Raw genomic sequence first — 17,551 nt, forward strand, 5'->3', positions numbered from 1 at the left:
GCTGTGAGATACAAGAAAGTTGTATAGATACCGTGACTTTAAAGGGTTACATACTCACTGAGCTGTTTTTGAGGAAACTTGCTCATTCTCTGCCTACATTATGAGTCAAACTAGGATGCACATTTTCTTGAAATCCCTAAACCCTTCAGCCCATGCATAAGAGCCTCCTCTTGATGTGGTTTTCATAATTGATGTTTGGCTATTTCACAGTTGCTTTTCCCCATGGAATTTCTCTTTAAAATGCCCCATATTTCTTTTTAATTTTTACTGTGCATGGCAAGTTTATATTTCAGAAAAAATATTCAAGCATAATTTTTTGTAAAGCTAGGATATCATTAGGGTACTTTGGGGAGGAAACTGCTTATTATTTGTGTTGTCCCCTGAGAAAGTGGTAACTGAAGTCCTATCAGTATTTCCCCTTCTTCTGCATGTGAATTTTCAGAAAGGTTTGTCAAGACAGACAGCAGTATTTGCAAGTTGCCTGTGGATTAATGAAATATTTGGAAACATGTGCATTATTTTCTGAGACTTATTTCTTCACACGGCAATGCTGATTGCTTATTCTGGGACAATGACCAGACAAGAAGGTTTTAAAAACAAAAGTAAAAAAAGAAAAGAATAGAAAATGTGTATTTCAAAACCTGAAATGGTCCCATTTCTTGACAGAACAGAAACAAAATGACAATTCTTTCAGCACTTAGTTGGACCTTTGAGATACTTGCCTAGGGAGAACTCTATTTTTCATATATTTATACTTCTTCGAGAAAACCATAATTGTCTGATATTTATATATACTTCCATCTTTTTTTTCCTCCCTCCTTTCCATGAAGGCTGGTTTTGGTGTTTACACCAAAACAATGTCTTTGTTTTCAGAGTTCATCTGCTCTGCTGCTCCTTTTCCAGCTGAAGTCACAATACTCAGTCTGTGACATCACTGTTGGCTGCCGTGACAACGGAGAATTTTCACTCCAGGTGGAGAACGTGCAGCAGCAGCAGCAGCAGCAGCAGCAGCCACTCTGTCAAGAGCAGAGAGAATGTTTTTCTGTCCATATTGCTAGTCATGGAGAAGGAAGGGAAGGAAAAATCTGCAAGAAAACCAAATGTAGATTTTCTGAATGTGCTGCTTGTGGGGTGGGCACAGGTACTGGAAACTTTACCTTCCACAGGATTTCTTTTGAAATAAGTTAACAACAGTTAACCACAGATTACATTTGTAGAGAAGAACTTGCTTTTCTAAAAGGGAGAATACAGTAGAGGGGTTTAATTTAGATTAATGCATCACTTGGATACCTAAATTGTATCCACAAGTTTTATGGAATTTTTTTTGCTTTTTTCCCACAAAAATTCCCTTTCAGAACCCAAGGGCAGATGATTAATGCACTGTTCTTGCAATGGAGTGGGCTTTCAGTGTGTGAATCGTCCTGATGAAGTCAGTTCAGAAAATCCATGTGCTTAAACTCAGACACAGGCACATGTGGCAGTAGTGTGAGGGTCTAGCCAGCAGTCCTAGGGGAGCAGTTAAATAAAGATTTTATAGAATATTTTGTGATGCAGACACTGTCTTGGAAGACACTTGTCACCTGGAAAAGCTGGAGTCTCTGGACTGGATCTGCCAGGAAAAGCAAACAGACTGGCCATAAACCTTTCCCCTGTGCTTTTGTCTGCCTAATTCATCTCATGGTTCACAGCCTTGCAGTTTTTGGAGGGTGAGGGGTGTCTGTGAGTGTTTGGAGGATTGTGCCTTAAGAGGTGACACCACAAGATCATTAAATAGCGGGGAGGAAAACAGGATGGAGAAATGGTCACTGTACCCATTGACTGTATTGCAGTGATTCGAGTGAAAAATCCACGTACATCCAAAGTGTAGGCACAGGTTCATGGTGTGAAATGGTATGCCCTGGTGGCCCACAAGCATGGGTGGAACAGTCATGCACTCCCAAGGCTGCCCTGAAGGGCACAGGCAGCATACAGGTGCCTCAGATGCACTTGTAGCATTATTTCCATGCTTCAGTCTCATGGCTGTACCAAGGACTACAGGAAAACCTTAAGCAGGAATAGGTGCTCTTGTTTCTGCTGCATAACTTCCTGGGCAGTGTGAGGGAAGCAGCACTCCCAGCTAAGTGCACTTGGAGATGTGCTTTCCAGAAGACCCTGAGCATTCTTTGCAGCCACATCCCTTGGTGACCACTGAGCCTTTGCTACAGGTGTTTTCTCCCACTCCCAGCATCCTGGAAAACCCAGGCATTTGCTTGCTCAGGGTCCAGTTTCCCAGTGAGCCCTGTTGGTCCTGCTTTCCTGTGGCCCCCCACTACAGCACTGCTGAAGCATTTCTGAGTTGTCACAAGTCAGGAGAGAGTATATTTTTCCAGGATTGCCTTGTAGTTTTAACTGCGCTGGCAGCCTCAGGAGAGTGCCTTTTACCTACATCTGTGTTTTGAGATGTCTTAGGATGGTTTGTTTGTTGGTTTGTTTGTTTGTTTGCTTTAGCACACGCTGGGTTGCTGTTGTGGCAGTCCATATGATTCATGTCTCGCGCAGTCTGACAGGTTTATTGTAGCTCGAGCGTGCTGAGCTGCGCGCCGCGGCTGCTGCTCTGCTCGTGCTTGGTGCCAGGCCAGCCCGTGGGGCCAGTGCAGAGCTCTTGGCAAGTGCCAGGACCCAGAGGGTGATGTGTGTGGGAGGGCAGCTCCCTCAGTGAGCTGCTCACCGTAGCTTTGGGAAGTGGAGAGGACATGAGAACACTTGCCTGGGCTTTATGTTTTAAAACTCCTCCAGGAATAGCATGTTCTTTGGAGCAGGCAGAGCAGAAAGCAGGAGGGTCAATTTTGGGATCTAGTGGTGCTGTCAGGATCCAGTTTCACATTTATTTTCTGTCTCTGCAGAGCATGGAATAAGTTAGCATTTCAACAGCTTGGAGTCTCTACTACTGAGCCTTTAAAAGACTAAATAATACCAGGTTCTTATAACTCTGAGACCAAAACCCCCTGGATTTTAGGTACTTTAATAGCTTCTGTATCTTTTTACTTGAGTTTCACTTAAACCTGTTTTTTACACCAGTTATACCTGTTTCTGTCAAGTGTTGCTCTGTCTTGTGGAGTTCATCATCCACTGATCCCCACCTGAACCTTTCAGCTCTTCTTTTTCCTTTTTTTTAAGTGGTTTTTTTTTATATTTTTGGCAAAGGAAATAGGAGTGAAGGTGCAGAATGCTGCGAGAAGAGGCACAGCGAGGTGAATACATCACGGCCTTGCTGAAACCCAGGGATGAGCTGGCGAGAAGAATCAAGACAAAACAGGAGTGACATCATTAGCTGGGAAATTTTGAGCAGTTTCATGAAAACCTGTTTGGTGTCATTTTGCATGTAGTCCCTGAGCACCATTTGCTGGTGCTTGGCCAGGTGAAAGGAGTGTCATGGGAACCTCCAGCCAGTGAATTTTCTGGATGAACCACAGAGGGACCTGTACTACAGATGTGCCACATGTGCTATTCCTGTAACCCCCTGGTGTTTCAGGGTCCTCCATGCTTGGCTCAGCTGTGGATTGTGGCATGAGCTCTGCAGGGTGAAAGCAATTTGTGCATGATCTGGGTTCCCAGCCCCTGAAAACTGGGCCTGTTTTTCCATGACAGCACAAAGAGAACAACTGTCCTGAATTTGATTGTTAAACTTTTGTAATCACCATAAAAAACCTGCTTGGTAAATACATTTTCTCTTCCCAAAAGCAACTGCCCCACTCCTTTTTGTTCTGCAGATAATAGACATAAAAATGAAATATGGACCTGTGTTCTTAAAAGGTCACAATTATTTGGTTGTCAGGGAGATTGCATATCGAAATAGGGCTTGTTAAGATTTGATGATACGCTAGAGGAATTGGATGAATTGGAACTTTGCTTCATAGAAGTTGGAAAATGGGCTAGGAATGTCTCGTGATCTGGAAGATGGAGATGGCCATCCCTTTTTCCTAATGCCTCTGGAATGGGGAAACTGGATGGAGAAGGGCTCTGTGTCAGGTGCAGGACCAGCAGCTGTAGAATCATTAAAGCTGGAAAAGACTTCTGAGATCCTTGAATGCAGCCTGTGACTGGACACCACCATGCCAACCAAACTATAGCACTGAGTGCCATTCCAGTCGTTTTCTGAATGCTCCTAGGGATTGTGACTCCACCACTTGCCTGGGCAGCCCATTCTGATGCTTACCCATCCTTTCAGGGAAAACATTCTTCCCAATGTCCAGCCTGAACCTGCCCTGGCACAACTTGAGGCCATTTTCTCTTGCCCTGTTGCTGGTTGACTGGGAAAAGAGACTGACTCCCTCCTAATGTGCTACAATTTCCTTTCAGGTAGTTGTAGTCAGTAATGAGGTTAACCCTGAGCCTCCGCTTCTCCGGACTAAACAACCTCAGTTCCCTCAGCTGATCTTCATAGGACTCACTCTCCAGACCCTTCACCAGCTGCATTGCCCTTCCCTGGACATGCTGCAACTCACTGTCTTTGTTCTAGTGAGGGTCCCAGAACTGAAGACAGGATTTGAGGTGCTCCCTCATCAGTGCCAAGCACCGAGGGACGGTAACTGCCCTGGTCCTGCTGGCCACACTGTGTCTGATCTGGATGCCCCTGGCCTTCTGGGCCACCTGGAGCCACTGCTGGCTCATGTTCAGCCGCCAGCCCAGCAGCACTCCCAGGTCCTTTTCCACTGGGCAGCGTGCTGGCCATGTTTGTCAGCTCTTGTTTGCTTTGTCCTAGTTTCATTTAAGGCATTCTTTGCCTGGCTCACAGTGACAGCTCATGGTGTCACTGGTCTCCAGCCCTTTCTGCCCAGTGCATGAAAGGGTTGCTAGTGGTGCTGCCGTCATCCACGTCTTAGCTGAGGATGTGATGACCACACATTTTGTACTCTTTCCAAGATTTGGCTGGATGACTCAGCTGATCCTCTGGTGACTCATTTCAGTCTCCCATGAGCCCAGGAAGGACTAAAGAGGGAAATGGGGCTATTTTCAGATACGAAAAATTACCAAAACCAAGGACTGTGTCCACAAAGGAGTACTGCAAACATCGAATTAATTGGGCATCTATACCGGGTGTAAACTTGCTGCTTCCCACGGAAACTCTTTCCACAGTTATTGTGCTTCTGCTGGATCTAGTTTTCAGTCTCCTCTTACTTCTCATCCATATGGATTTGGAAAGCTTTTAGTGAGTTTGAGTTCATAAGGTCTAATGAAAGTTCACAGGACTTTTTAGTACTAAATTCCCCTGGCTGCTTTCTTTTGTTTTGGGGTTCTTTTTTAATGGCAGTTTCCCCCTATCATTTGCTGAGAGTGTCACAGTTTTTCTAGCAAAACTCATAGGCCCACCCCAGGCCATTTTAATGCCTACGTTTTTCTATGACTATGGCAAAGCTAAGATGCCCAGTGTTCTCTGGATGTCCTAAAAGCTCTTGTGATTTCACCACAAGTTGTTACCAATCTGGTTTTTTTTTCTGGAACCTGTGGAAACAGTGGTATATTTGCTTCTTGTGAGAAAATCATCCAGAGCTTATTTTCCCAGAAACTCTTCTTTCCCCCATGACTCACTTTGGCCAGACTTCCATCGTTAGTCAAAACCCACAGGTGTGACTCTGGACAGCTTGGCTGCAGCATCACCGACACATTGGTGATTCTGAACTCATTGTCCCACTGCATCTGAGCTGAATCCTTTCATTTCATTGCGTAGGAAAAGGAAAGAATTGAATGTTCTGAGTCGAAAGCACATGGCTGCAAAACAGTTGTAGCAGTGCCAAGAAGATGCTTCTGAAGAGGTTGGGCAAGTGGCTGCGTGCTGCTGGAGGCTCAAAGTGACACGTCAGTTCTTAAATGTAGCATCAGGAATGAGGAGAAAGCTTGACAGCCCCTTTAGCTGGTTTGTCATCTGCAGCCATCTCTCCTTTCTGCTGTGGATTTTTGGTTCTGCAGGTTTGGTTTCAACAGCAGTGCTGCACAGCAGGTGCTCATGGCCAGCACTTTAACAGGGCCTGAGGTGTGCTCTGGTGCCTGGGTCTCTGCAGGGAGTTGTGCAGGGCCTTGAAAGCACTGAGCGATCTGGAGCAAAGTTACCCCAAGGGAGTGTTTGTTGTCCAGGCTGGCTGTGGGGTCCCCACTGCAGCAGGCATTTGGCCTGTGTCATAGTGAATCTCCACATTTAGCTTCACTCCTCTTCTATCATGCTCTAATTTTGACAGTGCAAGAAGCCCAGCAGCCATGGTGTTAAGCTCTGCAGAGCTGAGTAAATAAATATGTCAATAAATAATCATATCCTGCACAAAGGAGAAACCTGGGGGAGAGACTGATGGTAGCCAGGGAGTTCTGCTGATACAGGTGGAGATCTTTATTGTTTTGTTTCTCTTAATGACTTCCCTTGGACTGATTTCTTTTCTTTTAGAGCTTTGAGGGGGAGTAGACTGTTAGTGCTGTCCCTGAGTTTCTTCATCACACAAAAGGGCCTTATATCCTCCTTTCTCAGGTAGATAGCCTTTCCTGAGCTTCTGGGTGTTTACTCTTCAAGGCTCTGAAATCCTTGATGCAGTTTGTCCTTGTGCCTAAATCAGGTGGTTTTTCTGTGTAAGCAAGAGCTTTGTACATCACCTAGGCTGTCCTTCCTTGGCCAAACAGGCCTCTTCTCTGCACGCTGATCTGGCCTCTGTCCCATTAGACCTTGCTTAAAAATGAAGTTGATGTGAAGAAAGCAGGAGACCAGGCGTGCACCAGCCCCAGCAAGCCAGGCAGCAGTGGGGCAGGCAGATGTCCAGAGGCACTTCTGTGGGATTGCTTGGGGTAGCATCACTCATTTCTTTTGGGGATTATGAGATTCACTGCCTTCGTGGGTCATCTCAAGTGTTTAAATGTCTGTGTGTGCCTGAGTGTGACCATGTGTTTTGTATGACAGAGGTCAGCACAACCCCAAATATAGCAAACAGAATCACTGCTTCCCACAAATAAACCTTTCAACACCCTTTGGTCTCATGGAGGCTGCAGCAGCTCCCCATCAGTGTGTCTCACATGAGAGCCACTCTCCAGTCTCGAAGGTGAATGGGCCAAGAGAGGCAGTTGTTTTGGGGAGAAATGAGTCCACATCCCAATCCTGCACCCTGTGTCTCCATGGTGATTTTTGCTTTGGGCCAGCTGGCTCAGTCCTGCTGCGCCTGTTCTGGTTCCAGCTCACAGCCCGTTTCACATCGTGCCTTTCTGGGTTTATAGTCCTATTTGGAATGCAAACCAAAAGCCACAGGTGACAGCAAGAAAAGGTTGCTGACTGGTTTGACCGTAACTTTGGGGGTGTTTCCTTGGCCCTAAAGTCTGGAAGATGGTGAAAATGCTCAAGGTGTTTCCTTGAGGAACTGAAGGCTTTTGTCTGTGCAGGTCAGGTGTGATGATGGGAAGGCAGGTTATTTACAAAATTGTTGCAGCTCCTTAAACTGGAGGTCAGGTGGTTGACCTGCACTATCCTTTCTCTTCATTTCCTAAAACACCTCACACCCTCAATGTTTGAGAGTACTGTAGGTCCTGTGTTTGGTCATTCTTACTTGAAGGTGGTATGTGGCTGTCAGGACGTCAACAAATCAGTCTGTCTCAATTTTCTGTTTTGGCAGAGCCCTGTGCCCAGCTTCTCCACCTTTCTCCTTGCATCTTCATCTTTCTTTCCAGGCCAGATCTTGTGTATTCCATCCAGACCTCGCCAGGGGCTTGTTTCTCTCCAACAGGTCTGTATCCTGATGGAAACCAAATGAAGGAAGGGACCTTGTGAATAGGCAAACTGATGTTTTCAGCCCAGCTAGAGCTTGGTCTGAGTTTCAGAATTCATAAACAAAGCAGGGGCTGAATGTCATGCAGTGGCCTCTTTGCAAATAAAACAGTTAGGAAAAAATCCTGTGGGAGTGAGAGGCTCATCCAGATACTCCAGTGAGCCTTGCCCATGTCTTGCCTTCACAAGCAGTGTTGTTTCTAACAAGTGAGGTATGTGAGGTGCCAGACATTCCCTGTGGTTTCACCACACTTGCAGGCCAGTTGGAGTCATTGACATTACAAAGTTAATATTTACAGGTGGAAAGTCATCCAGGTGGGGAGACAGCCATTGTGGAAAAAGCCAAAATATCCTTTCCACTAGGCAGCTGTGGGAAGCCACAAATGTGCCAGTGCTGTGTGGGTGAGGGGGGGCACAAACAGAGCAGCAAAAGAAAACGGATTAATTTTGGTTCCTTTTTGAGAGGCCTTGGTACCCTTTCCCAGGAACTGATATAATGGAGGGCCAGGTAGGGTGGCCAGTGAAGTCTGGGGTCGGAAAGGTTGAGAAAGTCCTTTCTTTCCCCTGTTGGATGGGGTACTGTGGTCAACCTCTTTTTGGAAGATGAGCAGCAGAGACTTGAGCCACTCTGCCTTGAAAGCGGAGCCATGCCAAGGTCATCCTTCTTTCAGCTCTGCTTTCAGGATGTAATTCTGTTAGCAGGTAGCAATCAGAGATGCAGCTTGTTGGAATCTAGAGGCTCCTGCCTTACAGCCCTGTTTGGAGGTTAAATGCAGGGATCCAGACATTTGACTGGACTACAAGGCAAACTATGGCCAGTTTCACATTTACTGCAGAGATTATCTTGTGTAGCTCTACAGAGGGAGCTTTGGGTGCTGTAGAAATGCTGAAATGCTGTGGTGACTGTTTGTTCCACTCTGTGATGGTGGAGGACAGATAGGAAGGAGGAAGGTGCCCTGAACTCATATGGTGTTGCCAGACAGTCCTACCTTGCCCGTTGATGTGAGTAGCTGCTTTTGGACTCTTCCGGCTCCATTTTGATTTCAGGATGAGGAAATGTTCCTTGGTAGCTTGTTTTCCCCATCTCCTCTGGCTGTACCCAGTGCTTCAGGAGCTCATTCAAGCGTGGCATTGTAGGAGCCTCATCATGTCATGCCTCATTTTCAGTGGTGCTGTGGGTGTTGCCGCAGTCTTCAGCTCTTTAAACAGATGTGGTGCTGCTCGTGGGTTCCCCAGCAGCCTGCAGCACAGCCCCAGCCAAGCATTCCACACTTGCCTCAGCTCTGCTGGGCCTCTCTCCAAGAAATCTGAACGAGGGATTTCTTCAGCAAAGCATTTGTTAGACATCCTTCAGTGTCCTCCAAAGATAAAGCTTCAAAGCAGGGCTTCTGTCAATCCCACCTGTCTGATCTCATCTTTTTCTTTCTTTCTCATCCCATCTCTGACTCCCAAGCACACTTTCTTCTCCTCTGATCAGGCTCTTGGCAGTACTGATCATTTGGTTGTAAAACTTCTTCCTGTCTTTACTGACACCCACTTTCCTAAAATGTCTTTATGCTTTGTGCAGAAGTTCCTTCACATGCTCATGCAGACCTTGGAGGCTTTCAGGTGCTGCCTCTGCCTCCATCTTTATTGTTCACCACCTCATTTTGTTCTTGGGACTCCAGAAGTCCTCCCTGGCTTGGAGGACTGTTGCTCAGCAAGGCAGGGCTATGATCTGCCTTCTCAAGCCCCAGAGTCCCAACAGGGCACTGCAGACTTCCAGGTTTCTCATTTTATGTCTGGAGAGCACTTTGATGTCTTGGTAGGGTGTCTGCACTGTCATTTCATGATTTCTGTAGAGGTGACTGTCTTTCTGTCAGCTTTGACAGACATGGTGAGGGGTGTTTGCTTGCTGGGGTCTGGCTCTGTTTTGTAGACTATTAAATTGCATTCACTTGCTGCCTTCATTTGCTTTCCGCACAGTAACACTGAGGTATCCTGAAGAGAAGTTTTGCACTATTCCAACTGTACCCAGTTTTCCCATAAGAAGGTATCTAGGGGTTCTCTTTCAGCTCAGGGGAGCACTGACTGGACTGCTGGACCTTCTCACACCAAGACCTAGAAATTGGTGTCAGGTCCAGTCACTGCAGCATCTACAAGGAAGTGATGGGCAGCCTCTGGTGAGGTGTATTTTAACCTGTGTTCTCAGGTGTTGTATAGTTAATTAACTATAATGTGAAACATAAACTAGTCATGTGATTAACTGAGGAAATCTGTAATATCTCTTGTCATTACTGCAGTTCATTCCAGTGGGAGATGGAGGTGACCCTGAATGAATCTTGCACTGAGGTGTAATAAAGTATTCAAATGCAAATGTATGTATTTGTCCCTGAAATTTTGCTTCATGTGCCTAAAACCAGGGATATGTCAGAGGAGCCCACAGCTTGTTATTCAGGCTCATCTGCCCCTGAGCCCACCCCAAAAGAATGAGTAAGAATTGTAATGTTTCTAAATTACAGCTAAGAAGCTTTCAGTAGCCAGCAGAAAATTTGCCCTGGATTTAAGGAGTTAAAGGGAGAGTGAGGAAGGGAATAAAGATGGTTTGTGAGGAAAAACAGCAGTATCCTGAGTCACATGCCAAAATAACCTGATCAGGCCACGATGGGGAGTAACTGCTTACACCACCTCCATGCTCAGGAGTACTAAGTCCTGGTTGATAATTTTCATCATACCTATAAAGGAAAGTCATGATGTGCAGAATGAAGCAGGAGGCAGGGTTGTTGATGCTATAAATGCAGGAGAGGGACATGTAGGAGGTCAGTTGGGGTGTCGGGGAGATAAGGGATTTGAAGGTGATGATGATGAGGGTGCCCTGGCCATGGCACTGGAAGGATGTACTTTTTGGGTGGGGATGAGAGGGAAGGAGATAGATGTTTGGCTTTGTCAATTTGGCTTTGTTTATGGCTACTCTGTGCATTGGGAAGTTTTGCTTTTTCATTTGGCCACAAGACATGGATCAAACATGGCAGGTTGGAGCTGTTTGATTCCAGGTCTGAGGATGTGCTCTGTCACATCTTACATCTTTGAGAACTGCTGTGCACTACATTTAGAAAACTACTAATTAGGCTGAGACAGCTTTACTAGCAGGACAGGAAAAGCAGAACAGGAAGGCAGGGAAATTTTCACCTGGAATGAAGGCCCCCTTGACATCTCAGACTCACCAGGAACAGGAAGGAGCTGAGGCTGTTGAGGTCTGAGCTCTGCTTTGAGGTTGTCTCCAAACATTCGGCAGCACAAGGGAAAGAATTTGTGTAGTCTCCAGGGACATAAATTTTCAGGAGGTTCTGAGAGTGCAGTGGTGTTGGGGACAATGCCTCAAAAGGAGCCACACAGAGGCTGTGCAGAAGGGTGCTGTGCTTGAGACATGGCTGTTTTGAAGGTGCAATTCATTAGCCATACCTGGCAGATCCTCTTTTCACTGCCTTCTCAGCCTGGGCGTGTGTATGGGTTTGCAGGCATGTGCCTCTCTGGGGAGGAGTGGAAGATACTTATTTCAGTATTGTCTTGCGAGCATCATTTATATGCTGAACACACACCATGTGCTCTCTACAGTATTTTTCAAGCAGGCTCTGTCGTTCTGGCAGCAGCCAGGAAGCAGCCTCTGGTTACAGAGCACTGGCAGCTCTGCAGGTACTGCAGAAGGTCTGACTTCCTTCTCAGTCCCGGGCACCACCTTGGTCTCTTGCCACCTCAAAGGCCACACTTAAAAATCAGCAGTGAGTGCTGGGAGTAAACCAGAAGAAAACATCAGAGACTTCCAAACTGTTCTTTCTTTAGTCCCCAAAGTGTATTTTTTGCCCTTTGGGGTGACGTGGGTGGATAGGGAACTTTACCTCATTTGCTTTCCTGAAACCTGTTAGAAGTACAAGTGGGGCGGCTGCGTGATTTGTGTGTGCACGCAGAAGAGGGACATCTGAATTGTAAATAGCACCTGCTAAATTATTATTAAGTGAAAGCTGACGTGGGAGGAGTTCTCAGGAACAAAAAACCTCAAGTCTTTAAATAAAAGTCATTCCAGCTGTTTTAACAGTGTCCCCTGGCTGCACCCTACCTACTTCAGCTCATGTAGATGCTATGAGGAGTTATGTGAGTCATATCAAGGACAGGGAAGGCCCCATTAAATCCAGTTACTATCAGTTTTGTGAGAGCTTTAAATGACTACACTAAACTCATTATTAAAGAAAGGAACTATCAATTTTATTTAATGCATGGTGCCCAACCCTGATTCTGCTCCCAGCCCAGAGATTCGCTGTGCTCAAGGGTGATATAAAACTAAGACTTACACTCTTCAGGACATGTATTCAGCTGTTGTGGCATCCTGGCTTCATCCTGGCTGGCTAATAGAGGCCTCCCTGGCACCCATGCCAGGGAAGGGACCAGCTCAGTTGGAATTGCCACTTGGCTTAGTCCAGCCAAAGCTTTTGGTGGTGTCGGTGAGGCTGCTGAGCTGGGCTTCAGGTGGGCAGGAATGCTCAGTGGGTGAAGCTGCTCATGCCAAGTGTCCTCACTCCCTCCACTGCTGGCAGGGTGCAAAAAGATGAGGAGCCAGGTGCCAGCCTTGGGCATTCTGTGCAAAATGCAGCAAGGTGACTGCTAGGATCTTCCTGCAGAGAAGGAAAGTGATATGAGAGGCCCAGCCTTGCGCAGGAGGTTTCTTGTCAGACCTGTGAATGGGGGTTAAGAGAACTTCTCCCAAGTGAAACATCCCATTTTCCATTCCTCCACAGCTTATGGCCCCTCTGTCTTTCCAGGACCCCAGGAGCAAGAATAGTCCCTGGGGGTGATTCCCACTGTCTCTGAGACATTGGTGCCACTGGACTTGGGTGGTGTGATTCACCCCATTACTGCTGGCTTGTTCCCTCGTGGATATTGTGGCAAGCTGTTGTCAGCCTGTGTAATCAAAAGGCTGAAGGTGTAAATCATATTACAGGCTGTAATGAGGAATTTGATTCCTGTAACAAAACCATCCAACTTTTATTCACATTTATTACTATTCCTGCTATTGCCATGGAGCAAAAATCCTTTTTGAAAGAAACAACATGCCATCAGCACAGTTTTATTGTGTCCTCAGGAAATTTAGGATTGTGTTTTTCTCGCATTAACTGCACAGGAAAATTTGCAATAAAAATTACTTTTCTGCAGAAGCCGCCTTTTCCCATCACCAAGCTGTCAATCAGCCTGTAATTTCTTGGTATCGGACTGTGCTGAAGAACTCACTGAGTTATTTTCCTTACAATGCATGCCCTTAAAACCTCAAACATGAGAAAATAATTTTGGATGTAAGGAAGAAGATTTCATAGTTCTTTTTTTAGAGAAAAAGAAAAAACCTTTTCTGTGATGAGATGTAACCTCTGAGGAGGGCAGCACCGGCAGCAGAGGAGTCCGAACTCCTCGCTTTATCCACAGAAGCACTGCTTCTTTCATCCCCTCCGTTTTTGGGGTGAGTCAGTGTTTATCCCCTGCTCCTGTCCTCTGCTGAGGCTGCCAGCAGTGTTTCAGGGACAGCAAGGGGCTGGCTGTTGATGTGGAAACCAGTCCCTAACAACAACTCGTTTCACCAAAGGGCACAGGCAGCAGCCATCTGACATTGACAATGTTGAGTGACTGCTGACCTTGTTTTTAGCGTCAGCTGATATCGAGTGGAGCCCTGCCAGTTTGCACCAGTTGAAAGCCTGTCCCTTAATGGTGGCGATGATCCTGATTTGTACAGTGGCACTGAGAAAGTTGCAGCTGCTGTGCTTCACATCCTTGACTTTAATTTGCCATGCCTCAGTCTTTTGGTGTTATCTTTAGAGGAGAGTGCAGGAAGAACGTCTCTCCTTGTTCTGCGTCAGTCATTTTTCCCCTTTTCATTTTCTACGAAGAGAGATTGCTCAAGCACGCCGTGGAATGAAAGCCATAAAACTATAAATTACACCTCTGCTAGATCCACAATATGTTACCAATTACATCTGCCATATTATTTGCGTCCAGGGGGAAAACATACATCAAACCACCCCCTCTCTCCAGGCAGGTCAGTACTGTACTCGAAGGAACACTGTGATTCTTCTTAATCAGTGGAAAAACAAACATGGTTTTGGCTCACTCACACACAATCTTTGTGTCCAGGATGACAAGTTGAGTAGCCCTGCTGTGGTTCTCTGAGCTCACCACCCACCACATGCCATGGCATTCGTGACAGCATCGTTGCCCTGTGGAAAGGAGAGAGCAGAGAAGGTACTTCTCCAGCAGGGCAAGGAGCTGAAGGGTATCTGAGCATCCAGTTGCAGCAACCTTGGAAATTGCAGCCCAGGAGGTTGGGGGAGCAGGGGGTAAAAGGCACAACAGTAAACAATCCTAAATCCACTTAGAGACAGGAGTCATGTCTGCAGAGTGGAGCATGCTATGGTTTCTATGATTTGCAGGGCTTCCTTGCTAGACTGGGATCAGTGGGGTTTTGTGTGCTGTGTTCAAGCCCAGGGGAGGGTTTCCCCATGTGTCCTGAAGGGGTTTTCTTCTGCATCTGCTCTGTCCTCAGAAATTCATCACTGCTGAAAGGGTGAAGGCAGGGGTGCTGAAGCAAAGTGGAGAGATTGCTTGGCCTGTTACTTCTGAGTAGTTACTCATTGTAGGTTTTGGCTTGCCACAGCACCCCTCTCCTGAGCCCCTCCTGGCCTTTGGGCTGCTGGGAATTAAGTGGAAAAAGAGAGTTGGGTGTGTTTAGATCTGTTAACTTGCCTACCGAGCTTTGTGAGTGTGGAGTGACATTCATATTTTTCTATATGAGTAAGTTTATGCATGCCTGTGTGTGAGTGTGTCTATGTACACATGAGCTCCAGAAAATCTTCTGAAGAGGAACAGGGACTAGTGAAGTATGAGGAGACCAAGTCAGATACTGTCATGCCTCCACATGAAGAAGTCATCCATGTGCACTGCAGGGTTTGTTGTGGCTTTGTTACTGAAGCATTCATTCAGCTTTTAACTTTTTTAAGTTGAAAACAAGTCAAGGTTATGTTTGTGCTTAATAATTCAATAATGGTGCCAGCTCAGCATATTGTCTTTTTCTTCCCTAGTCATTCTGGTTTATTAAAAAGAAACACTGATGACAGATAGAAGGGTGAAGGAGGCTGTGCCTTTCTGCTCTAACTCCTGCCGGGTGCTGATTCCTTCCCCAGAAGTCCCCATGGATTTGTGTTCTTCACAAAATGTTTGTCCCAGCAGTACTATCCCTACCCTGGGGAGGGAAAGCTGGCAGCGAGTCAGGACTTAGCTGTCCCCTTCCCCATGCACCACATCTTTTCTTCTCTGAATAGGCACTTTTTCTGTTTCAGTGGAATATTACTCAGAATTCTTCAGTAAGTCTGTCTCAGTGATGCATTATTTTCACTTTGGTTATGAGGTTGTGGGGTTGTTTTTTGGTGGTCTGGGTTTTTTTAAAAAAAGATTTAGAAGATCATTAACTCTTCTGAAACCAAATAAGCTTGCATTAAAATAGGTTTTTGTCTTTCCTGTGGAAATAAAGCTATATTAGGAGCTAATTCTGCCACATGCTAATGTGTATGTTGCTTCATAAACAATGCTGTTCATTTCCAGGGGATCTGCTTCCCGGTAATGGTATTGTCACTGTGAATAAGAATAGATGAACAAAATTTTAGAAATCTGGGAGCACTGACAGCACACAGTGAAGCTCATGTTGTGTAACTCCCATCTCCAGTGTCCCTGAGCACAGACTAGCATTGTGCACAATTCCCACTCACAGAGTTGGCAAGCAATCTGAAACATCATCTTCTTCTGTTCTGGCTCCTCAGCTTTATCTGTGCATCTCCATTTGCTCACAGTATATCATCTCCTGGTCCCATCTTCACTCTGTGCAGGCCAGAAGGTACACAGTGGTTTTATGGGCACAAGTGGAGGGCTTAAGTCAGATCCACCAAACTGCTTAAGATTGGATGAGCCTGAGGATTTGAGATTTGGCTTCTGTAGTCAGAATACTTTGCAGTATTTGACATGAGTTCTTCCAGAGAGCTACATATATTCCTGGAGACAATGGGAATAGGAGTCTCTTTAGGCAGGGGAGGTAAAAATAACATGCACATTCCTGTCATTAAAAATGAAAAGGGGGAGAGCAAGAGAGCAGAAATCTTTATGTTGGTATAGTTCAATCTGGGGTAAGGATTTATTTTAGAGCATAATATTTTACTTGTGTCAAATACGTATTTCTGGAAGAAGTTGATTTTTGTGTGTGTGCATGTAATGTATCTGAAGCCTGTATCCCATTTCCCTTTCCTGCCACTGGGCAAATGAAAAAAGCTGGGGAAAGCATCTTGACACAGTGGTTTCACTCTGATGTTGTATTGCAGGTATGGCCTCGCATGTGCAAGTTTTCTCTCCTCATACCCTTCAGTCAAGTGCCTTCTGTAGCGTGAAGAAACTGAAAGTGGAGCCGAGTTCGAACTGGGATATGACTGGGTACGGCACACACAGCAAAGTCTACAACCAGGGCAAGAACGTGCAGTCCTCCCAAGCAGCCGCCGCAGCAGCCGTCAACGCCTCCCTGCAGATCCCCAACCCCAGCATCCCTTACGAGCAGACCATCATCTTCCCAGCAAGCACGGGGCACATCGTGGTTACATCTGCCAACAGCACCTCCGGCGTGGTCGCGGTGTCTGGGCAAACGCTGGGCGGGCCGCACAACCTGATGCGTCGCAGCACTGTGAGCCTTCTGGACACCTACCAAAAATGTGGACTTAAGCGCAAGAGCGAGGAGATTGAGAACACAAGCAGCGTGCAGATTATCGAGGAGCATCCGCCAATGATTCAGAACAATGCCAGTGGGGCCACTGTAGCCACCGCCACCACCTCCACGGCCACTTCCAAAAACAGTGGCTCCAACAGTGAAGGGGATTACCAGCTGGTGCAACATGAGGTGCTCTGTTCCATGACCAACACGTACGAAGTGTTAGAGTTTCTTGGCCGTGGAACCTTCGGACAAGTAGTCAAATGCTGGAAACGTGGCACTAATGAGATTGTGGCTATCAAGATCCTAAAAAATCACCCTTCTTATGCCCGGCAAGGCCAGATTGAAGTGAGCATCCTGGCTCGGCTGAGCACGGAAAGTGCGGATGACTACAACTTTGTCCGTGCTTATGAATGCTTCCAGCACAAGAATCACACATGCTTGGTATTTGAAATGTTGGAGCAGAACCTCTATGATTTCTTAAAACAAAATAAATTCAGTCCCTTGCCCCTTAAGTACATTCGACCAATTCTCCAGCAGGTAGCAACTGCCCTAATGAAGCTGAAAAGCCTGGGACTGATTCATGCTGATCTCAAACCAGAGAACATCATGCTGGTAGACCCATCCCGACAGCCATATAGGGTCAAGGTCATAGACTTTGGTTCAGCTAGCCATGTGTCTAAGGCTGTGTGTTCTACTTACCTTCAATCTAGATACTACAGGTAAGAGACTGGACTCATGTAACACTACTAGGAGAAGTATTTTACCTATGGGAATTTTCTTGCATTCATTTAAATGAGTGAGATTCACCCCTTAATTCTAAACAGAGATGGCTCTTAGAATAGCTTGTTGATGGTAAGAAAAAATTATGTCCTAACCTCTTGGAGTTTACTTGCATTGAAAACCATTGTAAGTTTGTAAATAATCTTTAAGTGGTGCAAAAATAGAGTTTGCCGGTTACAGTTTAGAAAGTCTTTCACTTCTATCAGTTTGTTCTCTCTGGAACTGTTTCCAGGAGAGGG

At 46.0% G+C, this 17,551-nt stretch overlaps 1 protein-coding gene across 2 annotated transcripts in view; it reads left to right on the forward strand.

Moving 5' to 3' along the window:
• Positions 1-17,551, forward strand: part of HIPK2 (homeodomain interacting protein kinase 2) — a 127,327-nt gene that overhangs the window by 25,777 nt on the left and 83,999 nt on the right. For both annotated transcript variants that reach the window (XM_054281847.1, XM_054281848.1), the window contains exon 2: positions 16,153-17,251. In XM_054281847.1, coding sequence (XP_054137822.1) covers positions 16,153-17,251 — 1,099 coding nt within the window. The remainder of the gene's footprint in view (positions 1-16,152; positions 17,252-17,551) is intronic.

This window comes from Melozone crissalis, unplaced genomic scaffold (assembly GCF_028551555.1).
Source record: "Melozone crissalis strain CALT ecotype California unplaced genomic scaffold, PUWL_Pcris_2 ptg000033l_1, whole genome shotgun sequence".
Taxonomy (NCBI): Eukaryota; Metazoa; Chordata; class Aves; order Passeriformes; family Passerellidae; genus Melozone; species Melozone crissalis.